The sequence below is a fragment of the Scyliorhinus canicula genome, chromosome 15 (assembly GCF_902713615.1).
Source record: "Scyliorhinus canicula chromosome 15, sScyCan1.1, whole genome shotgun sequence".
NCBI classification, from domain to species: Eukaryota; Metazoa; Chordata; class Chondrichthyes; order Carcharhiniformes; family Scyliorhinidae; genus Scyliorhinus; species Scyliorhinus canicula.
The window spans coordinates 145,392,577-145,415,287 of NC_052160.1; the positions used below are offsets into that span (position 1 = coordinate 145,392,577).

The following is a 22,711-nucleotide window of genomic DNA, read 5'->3' on the forward strand; positions in this document are numbered from 1 at the left end:
TAATATCTCCTTCCTTGTCACGGCATTGATTTTTTATCTGATTACGCTTTTATTAGCACCTTCTGAGTTATTATTTTCTATGTTAAAGGCACTAGTTAAATGCAAGCTTTTGTCAATCCTAATGGTGCATTATCTCAGTAAATAATGTAACATATCAGCCAGAGTGCAACATTTTAATAGCTCTACTTACCTGGTAAAGAGGTCATCCCACGTGACTTTAGTTATAGTATGGTGCTCAGATTTTTCCAATAGGCAGTCACAAAGAATAGGATTAATGACTACATAACTGAGAAAAGACAAAAATGACATTATCCCTGTGAAATGCAGAAACCACAAAAATCTAATTATATACTTATAGACTGAAACAAATATCACAGATGAAGATTTATTATATTAAGAATTTTGATATTTATATGCTAATCCATTTTGATGTATATCCCTTTCAGGAATATGGGAGTAATTTTACACGACTATAAAATCGCAATGTTACTTGTGCTCTTCCTCGCTGTCATCCCAAGAAGACATGAAATAAATCATCCTGGCTACTTTTTACCTGCAATAGCTAGTACATTAAACGACAGTTCACCTTCAGACTGTGAATCGAGTTCCTTCTCACATCCTCCTCGTACCACCTGGACACTTATTCTTTGATTCAGCTTACTATTGGTTTATTCGGATTTTGCTTCCTGCAACTTTTGCCTGAATCTTGTTACTTTTTCCAACAAGCACGTTCAATGCGGCCATTTCTGCGACAATTCCTGCACATGATGTCTTTGAGCCAACAATCTGCTGCTGAATGCCTGGTTTTGCAGTGGAGCAAAAACTTATAACTAAGTTCCGCACACATGAGTGCGGCCTCAACCGGGATCTTGGATTCATGTCGCATTACATCCACCCCCCACCATCTGGCCTGGACTTGCAAAATCCTACTAACTGTTCTGGCTTGAGACAATTCACGCCTCTTTAACCTGTGATTATCCCTCTCCCTGGATCTGTAATGATTTGATTACCTGCAAATGCTCGCATTCCAAGCATTGTCCAGCATCTCTGACTTTGTCTATATAAATGTTTCTGGAACATACCTCTCCATTCACCTGAGGAAGGAGCAGTGCTCCGAAAGCTCGTGTTTGAAACAAACCTGTTGGACTTTAACCTGGTGTTGTAAGACTTCTTACTGGTTTTTGCACATCTATGGCAAGTGCGAGACTGCTCGAGTTTCAGCTGACATCTTGTGAATTCTTATGCTCAAACTCAACTTTTGAGCTTCTTTGGCTGTGAATTCCATGGATACAGCAACTTTCAAAGCTTTCTTTAAGGTCAAATTGCTTTCGGTTAACAACCGCTTTTGAATACCTTTGCACCTTAAACCAAAGACTAAACTATCTCTGATGGTATCGTTTAACACCTCCCCGAATTTGCAATGTTTTCAGCGTAGCTACAAACTGTGCAATCGATTCAGCTTCTTCTTGGTGCGTTGATGAAATCTGAACCTTTCTGCAATGGCTAAAGGTTTTGGTGAAGACTGACCCTGCATAATTTCCATTATTTCTGCGTATGTTTTTGCGCTGGGCTTTTCCAGCTGACCCAGATTCCTCAGGAGGTTAAATGTAACCCCCCCCCCCCCCCCCCCTCCCCCACCATCACCACCCACACAGAGTGTGCTCAGGAATGTTGGGACTTTTATATCTGCTGCTGTCTTGTTAACTTGAGCAAAATAGTCGAATTGTTCTGTCCACGAGCTCCATCGCTCTGTATTCTCATCAAATGGTCCCATGGTGCCAGAAATTCCTACCATCATTCTCCGTGGAAATCTGCAGGTGCACAATGTGCCACGAATCTTTTGCACGACCGTGCTTCCTTTCTCTCCAAAACAAGGCACAGCCTGAGCTCAGCTCGTTTCCCTTTGTGATTTGCAACACCCCCAGCTGTAAATTTGTTGTTGCTGGGTACTTGCTACTCACAGCTACAGAGTTTGTTTCAGGCACGGTACGTGGCGGGCTTCTCTCTAAAGCTGCTTCCTCGGGGTTTATTCGTTCCTCCAGTGGTTGCAACCATTGTTTGGTTCCCCCGTTGCCAGTTTTCATGCCGTGATGATTTCAATTCTTTATCATTTCATCTGGTGCCTACAAACGCTGTTCGCCTACCTCGTCGGCAGTTTTTATGTGTGGATTCAAGATAGAGTCTGCAGGCCTTGGAGATTCAACCAAAACTTAAGCTTTATTCACGATATGCTCAGTACGTGGATGACCCGACTAGAGAGCGGGCAAAACTTGACCTCTTCTTGGGAAATAAGGGCGGGTGACAGAAGTGTTAGTGAGGGATCACTTTGGGACCAGTGACCATAATTCCATTAGTTTTAAGATAGCTATGGAGAATGATAGGTCTGGCCCAAAAGGCAAAATTCTAATTTTGATGATATTAGACAGGAACTTTCAAAAGTTGATTGAGGAGTCTGTTGGCAGCAAAGGACTGGCTGGTAAGTGGGAGGCTTTCAAAAGTGTGTTAGCCAGGGTTCAGGGTGAGCACATTCCCCTTAGAGTGAAGGGTAAGGCTGGGAGAAGTAGGGAACCCTGGATGACTCAGGATATTGAGGCCCTGGTCAAAAAGAAGGAGGCACATGACATGCATCGGCAGCTGGGATCAAGTTGATCCCTTGAGGAGTATAGAGATTGTCGGAGTAGAGTTAAGAGAGAAATCAGGAGGACAAAAGAGGGACATGAGATTGTTTTGGCAGATCAGGCAAAGGAGAATCCAAAGAGATTCTACAAATACATAAAGGGCAAAAGAGTAAAGAGGGAGAGAGTAGGGCCTCTTGAGGATCTACAAGATCATCTATGTGCGGATCCACAAGAGATGGGTTAGATCATAAATGAATATTTCTCATTGGTATTTGCTGTTGAGAAAGGCATGGATGTTAGGGAATTTGAAGAGTGTACATATTACAGAGAAGGAGGTGCTGAAAGCTTTAAAGCGCATCGAGGTAGATAAATCCCGGGACCTGATGAAATGTATTGCAGGACGTTGTGGGAGTCGAGGGAGGAAATTGAGGGCCCCTAGCAGAGATATTTGAATCGTCGACAGCCACAGGTAAGGTGCCTGAATATTGGAGGGTAGTAAATGTTGGTGCCTTTGTTTAAGAAGAGCCTAACGTCTGTGGTGGGTACATATTTAGAAGGTATTCTGAGAGACCGGACCTACAGACATTTAGAGAGGCAAGGACTGATTAAGGACAGTCAACATGGCTTTGAGAGTGGAAAATCATGTCTCACTAATTTGATTTAGTTTTTTGAAGGGGTAACCAAGGAGGTAGATGAGGGCAGTGCATTAGACGTTGTCTACATGGACTTTAGCAAGGCCTTTGACAAGGTACCACAAGGTACCACCATTGGGCCAGTGGGTCGATGAATGGCAGATAGAGTTCAATTTAGATAAATGGGGGCAGCACGGTGGCGCAGAGGGTTAGCCCTGCTGCTTCACGGCGCCAAGGTCCCAGGTTCGATCCCGGCTCTGGGTCACTGTTTGTGTGGATTTGCACATTCTCCCAGTGTTTGCGTGGGTTTTGCCCCCACAACCCAAAGATGTGCAGGCTAGGTGGATTGGCCACACTAAATTGCCCCTTAATTGGAAAAAATGAACTGGGTACTCTAAATTTTAAAAAACATTTAGATAAATGTGAGGTGATGCATTTTGGTGAATCGAATGGGGGCAGGACCTACTCAGTTAATGGTAGGGAGTTGGGGAGAGTTATAGAACAAAGAGATCTAGGATTACAGGTTCATAGCTCTTTGAAAGTGGAGTCACAGGTGGACAGGGTGGTGAAGAAGGCATTCGGCATGCTTGGTTTCATTGGTCAGAACATTGAATACAGGAGTTGGGACGTCTTGATGAAGTTGCACAAGACATTAGCAAGGCCACACTTCGAAAACTGTACAGTTCTGGTCACCCTATTATAGAAAGGATATTATTGAACTAGAAAGAGTGTAGAAAAGATTTACTAGGATGCTACTGGGACTTGATGGTTTGAGTTGTAAGGAGAGGCTGGATAGGCTGGATCATTTTTCCTTTGAGCGTAGGAGGCTTAGGGGTGATCTTATAGAGGCCTATAGAATAATGTGGGGCACAGATAAGATAGATAGTCAACATGTTTTCCCAAAGATAGGGGAGTCTAAAACTAGAGTACATAGGTTTAAGGTGAGGGGAGAGATATACACTTTTTGTTTCTTTTTTTATAAATTTAGCGTACCCAATTCATTTTTTCCAATTAAGGGGCAATTTAGCGTGTACAATCCACCTAGCCGGCATATCTTTGGGTTGTGGGACTGAAACCCACGTAAACACGGGGAGAATGTGAAAACTCCACACGGACAGTGACCCAGACCCGGGATCGAACCTGGGAACTCGGCGCCGTGAGACTGCAGTGCTACCACTGCGCCACCGTGCTGCCCGACGGGGAGAGAGATACAAAAGGATCCAGAGGGGCAATCTCTGCACACAGAAGGTGGAGTGTGTCTGGAACGAGCTGCCAGAGGCAGTAGTAGAGGTGGGTACAATTTTGTCTTTTAAAAAGCATTTGGACAGTTATATGGGAAAGATGGGTATAGAGGGATATGGGCCAAATGCAGATAATTGGGACTAGCTTAGTGGTAAAAACTGAGTGGCATGGAGAAGTTGGGCCAAAGGGTCAGTTCTGTAAACCTCTATGACTCTATGTTAACACTGCGATTTCAGACTGCCTGCACAAACAGCCGATGGTGTCATGCAATCGTACTCTTAAAGTGCCCCTATTCAGCTACAAGGTTGCTTGTGAAGAAAGCTTATGAATACACAACACCACTCCTCTGAGTTTACCCGATCTCAAGTTTGCTGTGGGGTTCTTAATAGAAGATTGGATCACTGCAAAACTGAAGGGTTGGGGAAAAGATTACACCACTTACACAGGAGGAAAACCAAAACTCAAAACATCTATGTTTACGGACAGATTGTGAGGGGAGATATCAGGACTGATTTAAATTAACATCCACCTCCCCCCACCATAACACTGGTAAATACTGAACCATGTGTTTCTGAACAGCAGAATTACAAGGTTTTTGTTTTAGCAACTTATAATTTCAGGATAAAATACACCAACGCGATAACAAAATAAGTGTGTCTATTAGAGAAAGACGCATCAGATATTAAGTAATCACATTGTGAAGAAATATCAAGTCAAGCAAAATACAATAGATGCATAAATAATGCCCATAAAATGTACAGCCAATTAAATAAATTCCTCTCCATCTGACTTAAACTTATTCTGAAACTGTGCCCCATAATTCTCGATTTCCCCCATTGACATGTGAAACATATGATCATGGCTAACTACCTTACCGAATAGCACATTTTAGTTAACAAGGCACATTTCGGCATTCTAGGTGGCAAGATCCTTGGCAGTTTCCTGGAGCTTCTCTGTTTAGTATAGCAATGCTCACTGCCATTAAGTTGCCAGATGCACAAATTGTTTGTTCTTTCCCAAATTCTTTCTAAAAAGTTTGAAATATTTTTAAGATTGATATTACCTTGTGGATTACTTACTTTTTATTGTAGTCGTCTATCAGTTCATTGGACTTTACATAAGTTGTGATGATGCTTCTAACATCTGCATTTGAGAGGGTCGCACTTTTTCTAAACAGAATGGAAACAAATTTAACAGGAAATCAAATAAAGAAAGAATTCTGACTCTCTGAAGATACTTTGCAATCTGGACGCATGTTTAATAGTTTGCAATCTGGACGCATGTTTAATAGTTTGCAATCTGGACGCATGTTTAAGGAACCATGTGGGGTTAACCTACCTGTGAGACCCAAACCAGAATTCAGCCTAGACTGCTGGATCAGTCTCCTCCCACCAAGAACAAATACAAAGTAAAATCAGACTTTCAGTAACATTGAATCAGTTCCTGGGGGAGATTGTCCATTAATCAGTTTTTTTTTTAATTACAAGTCTCTCCCAGAGACCAGAGAGAGTTGGTGGAAGAAAATTAAATGCTATCAGTAGTAATGTTTGACGGTGTATGTATGTGAATATCAGAAACATTTGTCACATAACTGAAGGTTTTGTGCCAACTGGAAGGAACGGTAGAATATAAAATCATAATTCAAGAAAGGATCTTACAAGGGCAGCACGGTAGCACAGTGGTTAGCACTGTTGCTTCATAGTGCCAGGGACCCAGGTTTGATTCCCGGCTTGGGTCACTGACAGTGCGGAGTCTGCACGTTCTCTCGTGTCTGCGTGGCTTTCCTCCGGGTGCTCCGGTTTCCTCTCACAGTCCAAAGATGTGCAGGTTAGGTGGATTGGCCGTGCTAAATTGCCCCTTAGTGTCCAAAGGATAGGTGGGGTTACTGGGTTATGGGGGTGGGGTGGAGGTATGGGCTTAAGTAGGGTGCTCTTTCAAGGGCTGGTGTAGACTCGATGGGTCGAATGGCCTCCTTCTGCACTGTAAATTCTATGAAAAAAAGATGTGCCACTGTCAGTGATGGAGAGAGGTGTAAGGGAGCAGAGTGCTTGTAATGCAAAGACCACAATGTATCCCAGGAACAACACCTGGATGGCAAAATAAATAGATCTTTACATTTTTGGGTCTTTTCTACCCTTATTCCTAGATTTTTTTGGCATTCATATCTTGATTGTTCTGGAAACACAAATCCCAATTGCTCGTGACCTCAAAGGTATCATCAATAAGCCTGATAATTAGCTATTTTTTCAATAATGTGGTTAGGACAGCATACAGAAAAACATGTTTAGGTCTTATGATTATTAAGCAATTTTACTTATTGGATAACAAGCAAATAAATAACAGTAACCGCAATCATTGCACATTCTAAATTCCTATGTCTATATTCAATATATAATTTGTCAAGCAAAGAAGGCAATGGACCAGCAATGGCAGGTGTTTTGGGGGGTTATTCAGGAGGCACAACAGAAATTCATCCCAAGGACGAGGAAGGGAGGACGAGGCATCCATGGATGACGACGGACGTCTCGGACAGCATAAAAGCAAAGGAAAAAGCATACAAAGTGGCGAGGATCAGTGGGAAGCCAGAGGATTGGGAAGCCTTTAAAAGCGAGCAGAGGGATGAAGATGAAATATGCGTAAACTAGCTTGTAACATAAAACAAGACTGCAAGTGTTTTATCGATATATAAAAGGTAAGAGAGGCAAGAATGGACACTGGACCACTGGAAAATGAGGCTGGAGATGTAGTAATGGGGAACAAAGAAACGGCAGAGGAACTTTGCACCAGTCTTCACGGTGGAAGACCCAAGTGGCATACCAGAATTTCAAGAGTACAGAGGGCAGGGGTGCGTGCAGTGGCCATCACTAAGGAGATGGTGCTGGGGAAGCTGAAAGGCCTGAAGGTGGATAAATCACCTGGACCAGATGGATTACACCCCAGGGTTCTGAAGGAAATAGCTGAGGAGGTTGTGGAGGCATTGGTGATGATCTTTCAGGAATCACTGGAGTCAGGAAGGGTCTCAGAGAACAGGAAAGTGGCTAATGTAACACCACTGTTTAAGAAGGGAGGGAAGCAGAAGACAGGAAATTATAGGCCGGTTAGCCTGACATCGGTCATTGGTAAGATTTTAGAGTCTGTTATTAAAGATGAGATTGCGGAGTACTTGGAAGTGCATGGTAAAATAGGACTGAGTCAGAATGATTTTGTCAGTTAGAGTTCTTTGAGGAGGTAACAAGGAAGTTAGACATAACAAGGAAATTGGAAAAAAGGAGAGCTAGTGGGCATGATCTATTTGGATTTCCAGAAGGCCTTTGACAAAGGGACATACAGGAGGCTTCTAAATAAGATAAGAGTCTATGGTATTAGAGGCAATGTACTGTCATGGATAGAGGATTGGCTAACTGGCTGAAGGCAGAGAGTGGGGATAAAGGGGCCTTTTTCGGGATGGCAGGTGGTGACTAGTGTTGTTCCGTAGGGATCAGTGTTGGGACCACAGCTTTTCATGATATATATTAATGATCTGGAAGAAGGAACTGAGAGCATTGTTGCTAAGTTTGCAGATGATACAGAGATATGTAGGGAGACAGGTAGTATTGAGGAAGCGGGGGGGCTGCAGAAGGACTTGGACAGGCTAGGAGAGTGGGCAAAGTGGCAGATGGAATACAATGTGGAAAAGTGCACGGTTATGCACTTTTGGTAGCAAGAATAGAGACATAGACTATTTTCTAAATGGGGAGATGCTTAGGAAATCAGAAGCACAAAGGGATTTGCGAGTCCTTGTTCAAGATTCTCTTAAGGTTAACATGCAGGTTCAGTCAGTAGTTAGGAAGGCAAATGCAATGTTAGCATTCATGTTGAGAGGGCTAGAATACAAGACCAATGATGCACTTCTGAGGCTGTATAAGGCTCTGGTCAGACCCCATTTGGAGTATTGTGAGCAGTTTCGGGTCCCGCATCTAAGGAAGGATGTGCTGGGGCTTTGGAAAGGGACCAGAGGAGGTTCACAAGAATAATCCTTGGAATGAAGGACTAGTCATATGAGGAGCAGTTGAGGACTCTGGGTCTGTTCCCGTACCGGCCTCCCCGAACAGGCACCAGAATGTGGCGACTAGAGGCTTTTCACAGTAACTTCATTGAAGCCTACTTGTGACAATAAACTATTATTATTATTACTCGTTGGAGTTTAGAAGGATAAGGAAGATCTCATTGAATCTTACAGAATACTGAGAGGCCTGGATAGAGTGGATGTGGAGAGGATGTTTCCACTTGTAGGAAAAACTAGAACCAGAGGACACAATCTCAGACTAAAGGGACGATCCTTTAAAAACAGAAATGAGGAGGAATTTCTTCAGCCAGAGGGTGGTGAATCTGTGGAACTCTGCTGCAGAAGGCTGTGGAGGCCAAATCACTAAGTGCCTTTTAAGAGATAGATAGGTTCTTAATTAACAAGGGGATCAGGAGTTGTGGATGGAAGGCAGGAGAATGGGGATGAGAAACATATCAGCCACGATTGAATGGTGGAGCAGACAAGGGCTGTATGGCCTCATTCTGCTCCTATATCTTATGCTCTTATGGTCTAAGGTGTCAAATCCAAGTCAAAACTACCAGCCAATCAATCTGACTGCAATAATTGGCAAAATAATGCAGGTGATCAGAAGAACAAAGCTGAGAAGTATCTATGAAATATTCAGTCTAATGGTGCGCAAGGTACATAACTTTATTTTGTGGAAGTGTTGTCTTAGATGGTTGTTAGAAAGACCCATTTACAGCATACCAAGATGTCCAGAAAACCAAGTTCTTTGTGAAAGGCTGCTGTATAGTATTAGACAGCGGGCACTGCAAGTAAATCTCAGTGACAGGAAAGGAATTGGAGAAGGCTGTGAGTTAAGTTAATAAAGTGGGTAGATGAACGGAATGCAGAACCTTGGGCATTGGTACAGGAGCCATACTGTTTTGGATCTACCTCACTGACCTGGATTCAAAACCATAATGCACGATGATTCATGTGATAAAATGATAAAGAATCGGCCATTTTTGCAAATGTGCAGAACTCTGACAAATAAGCACAAGTGTTTGTGCATCGGGAAACAAGGAGCAATATACTCAATGACTAATAGAGTGCGAGGAAAGACATGGAAAGGGATGTGCGAATGGTAATGGACTCACCTCTGACCATATCCATTCATGGTAGAGCAGCCATTTCCCAAACAAGCAGGTCATGGAGCCATGCTGAAAGTCAATACAAGTCAAATCGAGAGCAGACATAAAATTGTAAAATACGAGTCATTACAATCATTGCTGCTCAGTGAAGCAAAAGTTAAAGTTCTTGAAAAGTGACAGAGAAGGGATGTGGAGTTAATCTCCAATGTTGAAGGCCTCAACTGCAAAGAACGGCACAAAAAAGTTACCATTTGGCTTGAAATGAGGTGAATGAGAAGGGGTTATGGAGGTGTACACATTGCTAAGTGGAATAGGGCCCCATTTCAAGTTAAATCTCGATTGTAAGATGAGTTAGCAAATGCATAAAAGCGAAGTTCAGCACCATTGTCAATAAACACCCACTCATTCAAGGAGCAAGCTATATGTTGAATGAGCTTGGTATGATCGCCCACAGCCAATCATGCTGTGATGGAGAAGAGCAATAGGCTTCTGTAGAAGACTGAGTCGGAGTGGTCAAAGCAGATAAGCACTGATACATTTAACAACTACTTGCATATAAAACAAAACCTTCAACAGAGTCAAACATTCCAAAAGATTTCACAAGAATGTTATTAATCAAAATGTGACACAAAGCCAAAGAAGGAGACATTAAAGCTTGGTCACAGATAGGTTTTAAGGTGCACCTTAAAGGAAGAGAGAGAGAGACAGAAAGAGAGAGAGACAGAACGAGAGAGACCGAGAGAGAGAGAGACAGACAGACAGAGAGAGAGAGAGAGACAGGGATATGGAGAGATTTGAAAACAAGGATAAGAATTTGAAAATTATGATACTGCCAATACATCCATAAGGGGGAAGGGAACAGTAGGCTCTGGGGCAGGGTGGGAAATGGTAAAATGGAAGGAAACTTGCGTGGAATGTAAAAACCAACATAAACCAGGTGAGCAAAATGACCTGTTTCTATTCTATAGATTTTATGTAATTCTATATAATCTTTAGTTGTGATTAGTACACATTGAAAGGAAGCTTTACACCAAAACTGATCTGTGCTGTAACCTGGAAGTAGTTGATACTGAATCAGAATGGAAAGAAATTGAAATTCTCCCACTCAAACAAGATCTTGTATGTAAAGAAGATTCTGGACCTGACTTCACCATGTAGACAGGGCTCATCAACTCAAGAGAAAAATTACAGCCCCTTATCATATGAGCCAACCATTCCGCTGCCTCCATCAGAAGAACACTGCATCTGTTGATCATCCTACCCCACACTCTAATCCTAAAACTACCACTCACTATAGCTTGCACCCAAGCCCCTCTTATCCTGACAATCATGTATAACAATTCCAAAGCACTGGGCTCTGAAAGATGGACTTCTACTCCATGAAGGTGGCGCCTCCTACTGCAAGCGAAGGGATGCTGGGAATCTGAAATAAAAACAGGAAATGCTGCAAATGTTCATCAGGTCTGGCCGTATCCAGTGCAGAGTGCGTTAACATTTCAGATCTCACGGGGTCATAATGAATGTTAACAATGTCCTGTAGCTAGTGTGAGTCAGCCTCAGTAACACTTGGCCACACCTCTGCTATACTCAGTAATACATCGAGATCATTTACATTTCTCAAAACTTTCATTGTGTATAGGGCACCACTCAACGATCCGCCCAGACTTACAAATTCACAGCTTTCTCAAACATATTCTTCACTACTCACTGTATGAAAGCGTACCTGCGGCCAACTCTCATAAAATAATTTCTGTTTTTAGAAAAAAGGGTTATTCCCACAAATAGAGATAGACAGCATTGCACATTTCAGGCACACAGTTTAACAATACCTACTTGAGACTTGCATGCTCAAACAAGGGAATTAATTTACTGGGAACACTGTAAAAGGACTTGATCTCAAGTGGTTGGCAAGTTGTGTCCATCTTCACCGGGTCTTCACCAGTAGCTGCTTCAGGAACTCTGAAGGACCGCAGGCTGCAAGCAGAAAGTGCAATTCTAAATGGCATGCAGACAACTCGATTTCACAGATACTCTGATGAGTTAGTGTTCCTATTGCCCCCAGTGAGAAAGATTCCTGACAAGATTGAACTTGTCCTTTTATCAGAATGTCACTTCTTCAATTTCAATTTGCAAGACTAGAATTGCCAATGGAATCTGTTAATCAAGATTTGATTGTGGTTTTAGAGGACTACTGTGCTGGAATCTATCGCTTTTGTCCCCTTTACATTACACAGAAATAAACCGTACAGACCCGTTAACACATAAACAGGAAGACAAAAGCAAATTACTATGGATGCTGGAATCTGAAACAAAAACAGAAAATGCTGGACAATCACAGCAGGTCTGACAGCCTCTGTGGGGAGAGAAAAGAGCTAATGTTCAAAGTCTGGATGACTCCTTGTCAAAGCTAGAGAGAATAGGATTAGACTTAATACCTTAGTGGGGATGGGGTGTTTGCATTAAGGCAGAAAGACAGGGCAGCACGGTGGTACAGTGGGTTAGCACTGCTGCCTCATGGCGCCGAGGTCCCAGGTTCGACTCCAGCTCTGGGTCACTCCCCGTGTTTCACCCCCACAACCCAAAGATGTGCAGGGTAGGTGGATTGGCCACGCTAAATTGCCCCTTAATTGGAAAAATGAATTGGACACTAAAAAATTTAAAAGGAAAAAAATAAAAATGAAAAAAAAAAGGCAGAAAGACAAAGGAATGTAAATGGAGGTGATTACGGGTAAGGCGGCATGTAAAGCCATTAGAATGCGTGACTGGCGGAACAAAGGTGAGCAGTATGTTGAAGGACATCTCCATTTACATTCTTTTGTCTTTGTGTCCTCAGCATCTTTGTCAATATTCACCTATTGCTGGGCCCCTATCCAGCCCCACCGCTCCATGCACATAAACAGGTCCAACTGAGCCAGAAGGCCATAAGATATCGGAGCAGAATTAGGCCACTCGGAGTCTGCTCCACCATTCAATCATGGCCTTATTAATCAAGAACCTATCTATCTCTCAATTAAAGACACTCAGTGATTTTGGCCTCCACACCCTTCTGTGGCAACGAGTTCTACATATTCACCACCCTCTGGCTGAAAAGAATCCTCTTCATCTCAGTTTTAAAGGATCGTCCCTTTAGTCTGAGGCTGTGCCCTCGGGTTCTACTTTCTCCTACTAGTGGAAACATCTTCTCCACATCCACTCTATCTAAATTTATAATTTAGAGTTTTTTTCCAATTAAGGTGCAATTTAGCGTGGCCAATCTACCTACCCTGCACATCTTTTTGGGTTGTGGGGGTGAGACCCACGCAGACAAGGGGAGACAGTGACCTGGGGCCGGGATCGAACCCAGGCTCTCAGCACCGTGGGACAGCAGTGCTAACCATTGAGCCACCCTGCCACCCTCATGGACGTGTGATTGATGAGGAATGGTTTTGTTTTTCATACATACTCTGCATGCTTCCAGCTCACAGCAGTAATGCTTTCGACGCCTTTTGAGAGTTCCTTCACTTGCACTATCTGGCGTTGCTGCATCATCTGAAGAAACTTGGAGAGCTGAGGACAAAGTTAAACAGACCACTTCAAAAACTCATACAGACCAAATCATTGATAGCATTAATAATAATAATCGCTTATTGTCACAAGTAGGCTTCAATGAAGCTACTGTGAAAAGCCCCCAGTCACATGCAGTGCATTTGACTATCTTTGCCCTAAATCACAGGATTCTCACTACATGATGGTGCTATTCAGGATTCATGTGAAGAAGCCACTGTTTCAGAGGCGAGTGCAAGTATTGCAATCAGGTGGTTATATTTAATGTTTCACATCATTACAAAGTTTCAGCTTCCCAGCAAAATAAAATTGTAGCATATCTGCAGCCAACAAATATATATCGCTTCACAAGATCAAAGATCACCCAGTACAGGAACCCTTAGCACCAGCTATGATCTAACTGCAGAAAATTTGAAGACAACTTTAACACTGAATGTTAAAAAGGCCAATCAGTTTACTGGATTACTCAGAATGAGAACAAACATAATAGTCACGTAGATCACAATTACTATTTTGCCATTGCAACACAAAACAAAAGGTGATTTATAAGGCCACATGGGAATCTGGACTAATGTCCGAGACAAAAAATACAAATGGAAGTGATACAAATGTCTTGTGCAAATTCAGTAAGTTCACAGAGTTTAGGGTGCAGTTCTGGACATTCCTTTCTAAAAGACAGAAAAGGCTGCAGAAAAGATTCATTGGTATGAAGCCTGGAATTAGGAGATATATTTATGAAGAAAGGCTTGATATTTTCAGTTTTTGTTCACTGGAAGGAAGGATAAAGGAGCAGTGGTTTTGAAAATTATTAAAGCTTTAGAGAAGGTAAATAGTGAAGGAAAATGGTCACCAAGGGGGTAAATTCAGAATGATCGATCAAAGAAAGAAGGGAGAAGTCAAAATACTTTTTTCATTAAGACTATTAGAATATGGAACATGAAAATGAAATGAATGAAAATCGCTTATTGTCACAAGGGAGCTTCAAATGAAGTTACTATGAAAAGCCCCTAGTCGCCACATTCCGGCGCCTTTTCGGGGAGGCTGGTACGGGAATTGAACCGTGCTGCTGACCTGCTTTAAAAGCCAGCTCTTTAGCCCTGTGCTAAATCAGCCCCTGAACATAGCCCCTGAACCCTCAGAACATAAATGTCTATTGAGGAAAGGGATTATATCATTAAAGAAAAATTGCTAAGTATTTAAAATTAACCATTGAAGGATATCGGAAATCTCCGGGGAATGCACTGGCTAGGAGCATACATCTCCAAACAAAGTTTTTTTTGTAATTTTTACTATCTTTGACTGTTGTACGAAACACTTCTATGCATTAACTTACCTTCTTATAACTTGATTTTTTGATGTCTAATTGTTGGCCTTCAGGACTATGCAACAAGAAAATAGCACAAAAAATTAAAATAATTCTGCATAATTAAGGTTTTGTATTTTAGTGAATAACTTACTCAAGTACATGGGGCTCTCAAACCAAGGGGACACCATTTCTTTATAAACAAGTAAAAATATTTGACAAGCAGTGGAGCATAAACTCTTTTGCGTGATGTAGTTAACAGACGCAAGTCGATTGCCTGGCAGGCAGTGCCGTAGGCTGTTCCCCACATGGCTCACTTGGCATTCTTCATTGAATGGCTGCCTGCCCTGGTGAATCGACACAAGTCTCCCGCTGTGCTTCTAAAAGTGGCACCACACAAACAAATGTTTCTTCAGTATCTTTCATTAGGGAAGTGAGAAGAGTTGTCTAGCACTTCCATCACAGTGACATGTGCTGCAATTATCCAGTTCAAATCAGATTACTTTACAAAACAAATTATTTTAATATTGCTAGCTCATAAACAGATGAAGACATATTTGTCAAACGTTTTTTCATGATGGCTGAACTTTTGAAAGGTTGCAAGCCAAGTTTGAGATAGGCCCAAAGTGGTCATTTTCTTCTCTTCAGTGGCGAAGGGGAAATAATTCTGTATCGTGCAGGCACGTTTTGATACTTCCACAAGCTACGTTCAGAATTACCGTTCTTGACTTTGCTCAAGTTTTTAAGTGCACACTTAGGGCACGATCTACCGGCTGTTCACGCTGGTGGGATATTCTGGTCTCACGCCAGCGCACGAGCTTCCCAGCAATGAGAGGTGCAGTCACCGGGAAATTCCATTGACAACAGCGGGGTCGATAAATCCTGCTGGTGGGCCGCCTCCACTGCCGAAAACACGCAGCGGGTTGGTTGGTAAATACCGCCCATTGTCTTGGCATGGAACAACGGCTCCAGTATTTTTTCTTATATTTAGGCAGGGGAGGGGGGGGGGGGGGGGGTTCTGTGCCAATTTAATCAATTTAAAAGTGAAGGCAATCGTATTTGTTTTGCAAAAAAACAGTACCAGACTATGAGTGTCTAATTCTTTTCTAGGCTTCTCTCTTCCCAGTCTACTAACAAAAGTAGAAAAATCCAGGACAATGGCAATAAGATGCAAGATCGCTCATCCTGGGCAGCACAGTGGTTAGCACTGCTGCCTCACAGTGCCGGGGACCCGGGTTCAATTCCAGCCTCGGGTCACTGTCAGTGCGGAGCTTGCACTTTCTCCGTGTCTGCATAGGTTTCCTCCGGGTGCTCCGGTTTCCTTCCATTTCCTCCCACAGTCCAAAGATTTGCAGGTTAGGTGGATTGGCCATGATAAATTGCCCTTAGTGTCCAAAGGGTTTAGGTAGGGTTACTGAGTTACAGGGATAAGGTGGAGCTGTGGGCTCTTTCCAAGGGCTGGTGCACGCGATGGGCCGAATGGCCTGCTTCTGCACTGTAAATTCTATGATCCTATTATTTTTCCTTTGAGCCATCGCCTCAATTTCTAAATAAAATGCAGCCTATTATGGAAATCTGACTAATAATAAAGCAAAAGCTAATTTGAGACTTTGTAAACTAGTCCTTCGCTAAACTGGAAACGTGGAGTGCCAACCAAGCTCCCATAATGAATGAACGCCATTTTGCAATCGAGATTGAATACTATACTTACCAACATGGATATACATGAACCTTGAGAAAGGTGCTTGCAAGGAGTGGCAGGTCTGCTTTCTTCACCTTAAATTTCAAAGCATGAAGGAAACACTGTAGAAGGAGCTCATCCATTTGCTCTGTAGGAATAGGAAGGGGAAAATAAAGCTATATTTGCTCTGCCCATTACAGGGTCCAACTGAATACTGGTCTGCTACTAACCTAACTTGAGAGGTCAGTTAAGTGCCTGCCAAGATTCTGTTACAGGGCTTAAACTGAATGCACACAATGACAATGGACCCTGGTGTTTAATGCTACTACAGAAGGCACTGGGCTTTTATTGCCGGCAGCAACCCCTTCCATTAAACTTTAGAAGATCTTAGATTTGTTTCTCAAAAAACATTTTATTCTGTCCATTTATTTAAACATTGATATTCCTCTGCGAGCCTTCAAATACACTCACATTTCGCAACAAAATTTCTTGTAGCGATAAACATTGCCGTGTGGGCTACTCAAATCAACGTTGCTTAATTTAAACTTCATAATTCAATCCACCATATTCAATTCCTGATCTGCTACATTGTCTGTTTAATTCAAATTGTTGGATTATTCAGTTTTTTTTTTTTTGCATGAAGTGGTAACTAAATTTTAAGTAGATTGCAGTTTGTAAAATATATTCTTTTCGTTATATGAAACATTTTGAAGGGTTAGGATGCAGAACTAAATCCTGACCACTGCAGAATTTTATATTTTTATGAAACAAAAGGATTTCTTTCAAAATGACAAACTGTGTACTTTTAATATGGGGCAAAAATGCAAAGAAAGGATCTATTCACCTTTTTATCAGATGCAACTATTGTAAAAAAAACTAATTGGAATCACAGTTCACTTTGTCATAAAACGTTTTGATTTTTAAAAAACATTAGTTTCCTACTGCTGGACTGTTTTCATTGCTGAACATTATTGGGTATTTCTCAAAGTATCCAGAGAAGGAATGAATATATCAAATTCTGCTTTTGTGGGATTCCAGGATTTTTGAACTGGTATGCAAGAAGGTATGCACAGCCATCTACTTAAAACCAGGGGCAATTTCTCATGACGGTTCCTTATAGATGTGATCTACATGTTTGATAATCTATCCTGGGTAGATTTTTTTTTAAAGAAAGTTCCTTCATACCCTGTACAGTCCCAGTGATTTCTGTAGAGTCCTGGTCATTCCCAGTGTCCTGGTCATTCCCAGTGTCCTGGCCATTCCCAGTGTCCTGGCCATTCCCGGTGCCTTTTGTTATTTCTTTCAGATCAACAATCTCTGAGCCATGACCCTCACTATCATGTGTTTGGCCTGTTGCTGAAGATGCATGTTCGGATTCATTTTCCACATTGAAACCAAGGGTGCCCATATCTGCTGTATCATTCTCTATACTGTCCAGCTCTGCAGTCACATGTTCAATATCATCTGTTCCTTCTTCATTCTCCTCCTCCTCCTCCTCCTCTTCTGTCTGATGTCCAGTCTCCCCAGACTCACAGTACACGTGGGGAATCACAGGTGGGTTAGTCTTTTCTCCGAATGCCCTTAAAAAGAATAAAGAATTTAATTGATTTCAGAAAAGCATTTTCTCTCTCTTCCTCTTTCAACCTGCACCTTCCAGCGAAAAGGGCCATGAACCAGCTGCCGTGTTGTATCCAAGAGTAAACCCCCCCCCCCCCCAGGTTTGCAGGGGAAGTGGGGGATGCAGGTGGCAACAGGGGAGCAGAGTTTCCTTTAGCTACCTCCCCCGTCAATCCAGTTAACAACAATAATTCAGCAAGTACTCGAACATGGATCATACATTAGATATGGACAGTAATTTAGATGACAGTGGGAAAAAAAGAATGGTCAAATTTGTAAGAACCCAAATTAATAATCATATTAGAAAGAAAAAAAATTAGTAGAGTTGCGGCACAGTAACACAGTGGTTAGCAGTGTTGCTTCACAACACCAGGTTCCAGGTTCGATTTCCGGCTTGGGTCACTGTGCGGAGTCTGCACGTTCTCCCAGTGTCTGCGTGGGTTTCCTCCGGGTGCTCCGGTTTCCTCCCACAAGTCCCAAAAGACGTGCTTGTTAGGTGAATTGGACATTCTGAATTCTCCCTCTGTGTACCCGAACAGGCACCGCATTTTGGCGACTAGGGGATTTTCACAGTAACTTCATTGCAGCATTAATGTAAGCCTACTTGTGACACCAAGAAAGATTATTATTAAAGAACAGACACTAATCTAAACTGAATCTTCCAGTGCTCCTCGTGTCAGGTTGGTGGGTGCACTATTGTATAAAACGCAGTTAAACTCCCACAACAATCCATCCAGCAGAGTTAGAGATAGCCTCTGCAGGGCGGCACGGTGGTGCAGTGGTTAGCACTGCTGCCTCACGGCGCCAAGGACCCGGCTTTGATCCCGCCCCCGGGTCACTGTCTGTGTGGAGTTTGTACATCCTCCCTGATTCTGCGTGGGTCTCAACACCAGAACCCAAAAGATGTGCTGGGTAGGTGGATTGGCCACGCTAAATTGCTAAAAGGCTGGTTTAGCTCACCAGGCTAAATCGCTGGCTTTTAAAGCAGACCAAGCAGGCCAGCAGCACGGTTCGATTCCCGTACCAGCCTCCCCGAACAGGCGCCGGAATGTGGCGACTAGGGGCTTTTCACAGTAACTTAATTGAAGCCTACTCGTGACAATAAGCGATTTTCATTTCATTTCATTTCCTTAATTGGAAAAAAAAAAGAATTGGGTGCTTTAAATTTAATAAAGAAAAAATGTATACTGCCATATTTGAAATCAATTTCTTTGCAGCCATGTAATATTTACAATTTGAATTGAGTACTTCCCATTCTTACCATAACTCATCCAGATATGTGTGGAGGGTGATGACGCCCTTTCCTTTCATATCAGCTGCAATCATCTCTGCTGTTGGTATAGTGACCAAGCCTACTGCCACTGGAGCTCTGCAATACGTTGAACAAAAGGGATAAAATAAAGCAACCACTATTTTTATTTTAACTTTAAATAGGATCATGTGGATCTTCCTCGCCTCTCAAGTTGCTTGCAAAAGCTTGAGTGTTTCTTTTTAAAAAATAGTTATAATGCTCGGACCTTTTTCCGATGCTGTGAGGTACATTAAAGCAACGACCTTTGTTCCATTTGTCTGCAATACCTACATCAACCAGCAGCCTTTCACAGAGAAGCAAGAATACCAGACAAAGAATACAAGGCCAACAACTGGCTCAATGTTCACCTCCGTGCTTCAGCCGTTTAACTTTATGATTTTCTGTGGGTTGCAGAGCATAACTTGGCCTACAGTACAGTCTAAAGAAACAAAGGTTTCTTGCAAATAAACTTTGCAAAAGGGATAAAAACTGGGGTAAAAAATGAAGTATGGGAGTACTATACCTGTTTTCAACAAGGTTAACAGCACAAAGATCTCCCTGCTGCACCTCAGGAAGACCAGAAGGTGGCACAACCACACCAGGCAACATAAGGTCTGTAACAGTAAAATAATTCAGACTTACTGCATGCAGTGAATCAAAATGTTTACACAGCAGATTCTCATTAGAAAACAATTTTTGTATTAAATTTGCAAATAATTCATGTTATAATCAAATGTAGAATCTTTTAATTTTGTGAGCAATAAAATAACGGATACCAATGATTCGGCCATGTACATTGATATTTTATTGCACTATTTTTATAAAGATGAACTAAAGCTAGTCTAAAGTTAAAATGATACAGTGCAAGTCTGCAGAGCTTATGTACAGTTTCTACAACGTATTGGTCAGGATTTGGCTGGAGCACCGTGTGCAGTGCTGGTTAACACACTAGAGGAGCGTTATTTAGCACAGGGCTAAATCGCTGGCTTTGAAAGCAGACCAAGGCAGGCCAGCAGCACAGTTCAATTCCCGTACCAGCCTCCCCAAACAGGTGCCGGAATGTGGTGACTAGGGGCTTTTCACAGTAACTTCGTTTGAAGCCTACTTGTGACAATAAGCGATTTTCATTTCATTTCATTGATCATATAGCGAGCAAGGTCTGGGCCAATCTAACTAATATCATATAAAGTTTTAAATGGCATTGGCAAGGATGTCAGCCCGACCAGTACAATAAGAGGTTATAAACTTAAATATGTTTTGTGAAGAGTAGATTTAAAATAGTTCCTAGAAAAAAAAAACCTTTACTCAAATGCTTATTAGGGAAGGCAGTTCACTCAAATACATTAGGGAAAGTCAAGAAAGTTAGATGCTGGGCTGGGTAAAATGGAAGAGGATCAAGGAGATACAGAGCTTGGTGCCGGCCTCCACGCTGTGACTATGTATGGGGTGGATGGTGGATTCGGAATCCTTTTCTTTGATGTTTGTATTTAAAATGTTGAGGGTTGTTTGGGAGTTGGTGGGAGGAAGGGATTGTTGGCCAGGGGATTGTCATTGTATTTGTTACCGTTGATTGTTGGTGAATGTAAATTTGGATGAAAATGTGAAAAAGGAGAATAAAAATATATTTTAAAAAAATGCAACAGGTTCAAGTATGTTGTGGGCGGCACGGTAGCACAGTGGTTAGCACTGTTGCTTCACAGCACCAGGGTCCCGGGTTCGATTCCCGGTTTGGGCCACTGTCTGTGCCGAGTCTGCACAGAGTGACCCAGCAGGGAACTGAGCCTGGGACCCTGGAGCTGTGAGGCAGCAGTGCTGCCCCCCCCCCCGCCCGCCCATATGTATTTTGCGGCAGCAGAGGCAGCCCACCTGGGCCAGTGGCGGAATCTTCCCGCTGCCAGCAAATGGCCGGAAAATCCTCCCACCCCAATAATTGATTAAAACCTTCGCCTAAAGCTAAAACACGGCAGCGACAGACTGGGCTTAAAACAAAACATGAAATAAAAAGATACAAAATTCAAATTAAAATAATTTCTTGGACAGAACTCCCATTGTACAATTTAATAGAGGGGTTCAGATGAGGTCATTAACCTCAAAAGCAAAGTTCACTTTATAAACAACTTGGCACGTCATTAATGAAATTAATGGAATTAAGGGTGGATAAATCTCCAGGGCCTGTTAATCTCCATCCCAGAGTGCTTAAGCAAGTGGCCCTAGAAATAGTAGATCTATTGGTGGCCATTTTCCAAAATTCTTTGGACTCTGGAATGATTCCGCCAGATTATAAGAACATAAGAACTAAAAGCAGTTCCATCATTTAATAAGATCATGGCTGATCGTTTTGTGGACTCAGCTCCGCTTACTCGCCCGCTCACCATAATTATTCAAAAATCTACCTTTGCCTTAAAAACATTTAACGAGGTGGCCTCAACTCAGTCCTAAAGCTGCTCCCCTTTATTTTGAGGCTATGCCCCCTAGAGCTAGTTTCACCCACCAGTGCAAACAACCTCCCTGTTTGTATCCTATCTATTCCCTTCATAATCGTATGTTTCTATCTGATCCCCTCTCATTCTTCTAAATTCCAATGAGTATAGTCCCAGTCTCCTTAGTCTCTCCTCAAGCTCATCCTCTCAACTCCATAATCAGCCTCGTAAATCTCCTCTGTACACCCTCCACTGCCAGTACATCCTTTCTCTAGTAAGACCACCAGAACTGTACACAGTACTCCAGGTGTGGCCTCACCAGCACCCTGTACAGCTGCAACATAACCTCCCTGCTTTTAAACTCCATCCCTCTAGCAACGAAGGACATAATTCCATTTGCCTTCTTAATTACTTGCTGCAACGTGCAAACCAACTTTTTGCGATTCATGCACTCGGACACCCAAGTCCCTCTGCACAGCAACATGCTGCAAATGTTACCATTTAAATAATAGTCCATTTTGCTGTTATTGCTACCAAAGTGGATGACCTCACATTTACCAACATTGTATTCCATCTGCCAGACCCTTGCCCACTTACTTAAACTATCCAAATCCCTCTGCAGACTTTCAGTGTCCTCTGCATACTTGGCTCTCCCACTCATCTTAGTGTCATCTGCGAACTTTGACACATTACAATTGGTCCCCAACTCCAGATCATGGGCGGGATTCTCCGACCCCACGCAGGGTCGGAGAATCGGCCGGCAGCGGCGTTATTTCCGCTCCCGCAGGGTTTTTAAATCTCCCACCGGCCAAAAACCGGCGTTGTGCAAATCCCGCCGGCAGCCTCTGAAAACAGCTGGCGCCGGCGGGATTTCATTTTTTTTTTAGTGCCCACAAATCTCCGGCCCGGATGGGCCGAAGTCCCGCCGACGTGGCCATGGGTCACGTCGGCGAAAATCAAAGTTGCTTTAAAACGGCGTCAACCATTGATGATGGTTGACGCCGTTCAGTGTCGGGGGGCGAATGCGTGTGGGGTGGGTAACGGCATTGGGAAGCGGTGGGGGGGGCGGTGGGGGGCACGGTAGAGGAGGCATTGGAGCGCGGTGGGGGGGCGGTGGGGAGCGGTGGGGGGGCGGTGGGGAGCGGTGGGGGGGGCGGTGGGGAGCGGTGGGGGGGCGGTGGGGGGCACGGTAGAGGAGGCATTG

At 42.9% G+C, this 22,711-nt stretch overlaps 1 protein-coding gene across 2 annotated transcripts in view; it reads right to left on the minus strand.

Annotated features, from left to right (window-relative positions):
• The window catches only part of eif2d (eukaryotic translation initiation factor 2D), a 32,036-nt gene extending 12,337 nt beyond the window's left edge, over positions 1-19,699 (minus strand). For both annotated transcript variants that reach the window (XM_038820351.1, XM_038820352.1), the window contains exons 1-9: positions 19,611-19,699; positions 19,058-19,165; positions 17,365-17,759; positions 16,210-16,327; positions 14,529-14,574; positions 13,095-13,198; positions 11,486-11,626; positions 5,572-5,661; positions 191-286 (exon numbers count right to left, since the gene is read on the minus strand). In XM_038820351.1, the coding sequence (XP_038676279.1) occupies positions 191-286; positions 5,572-5,661; positions 11,486-11,626; positions 13,095-13,198; positions 14,529-14,574; positions 16,210-16,327; positions 17,365-17,759; positions 19,058-19,165; positions 19,611-19,696 (1,184 nt within the window). In that variant the 5' untranslated portion in view covers positions 19,697-19,699. The remainder of the gene's footprint in view (positions 1-190; positions 287-5,571; positions 5,662-11,485; positions 11,627-13,094; positions 13,199-14,528; positions 14,575-16,209; positions 16,328-17,364; positions 17,760-19,057; positions 19,166-19,610) is intronic.
• Between the last annotated feature and the right edge of the window lie 3,012 nt (positions 19,700-22,711).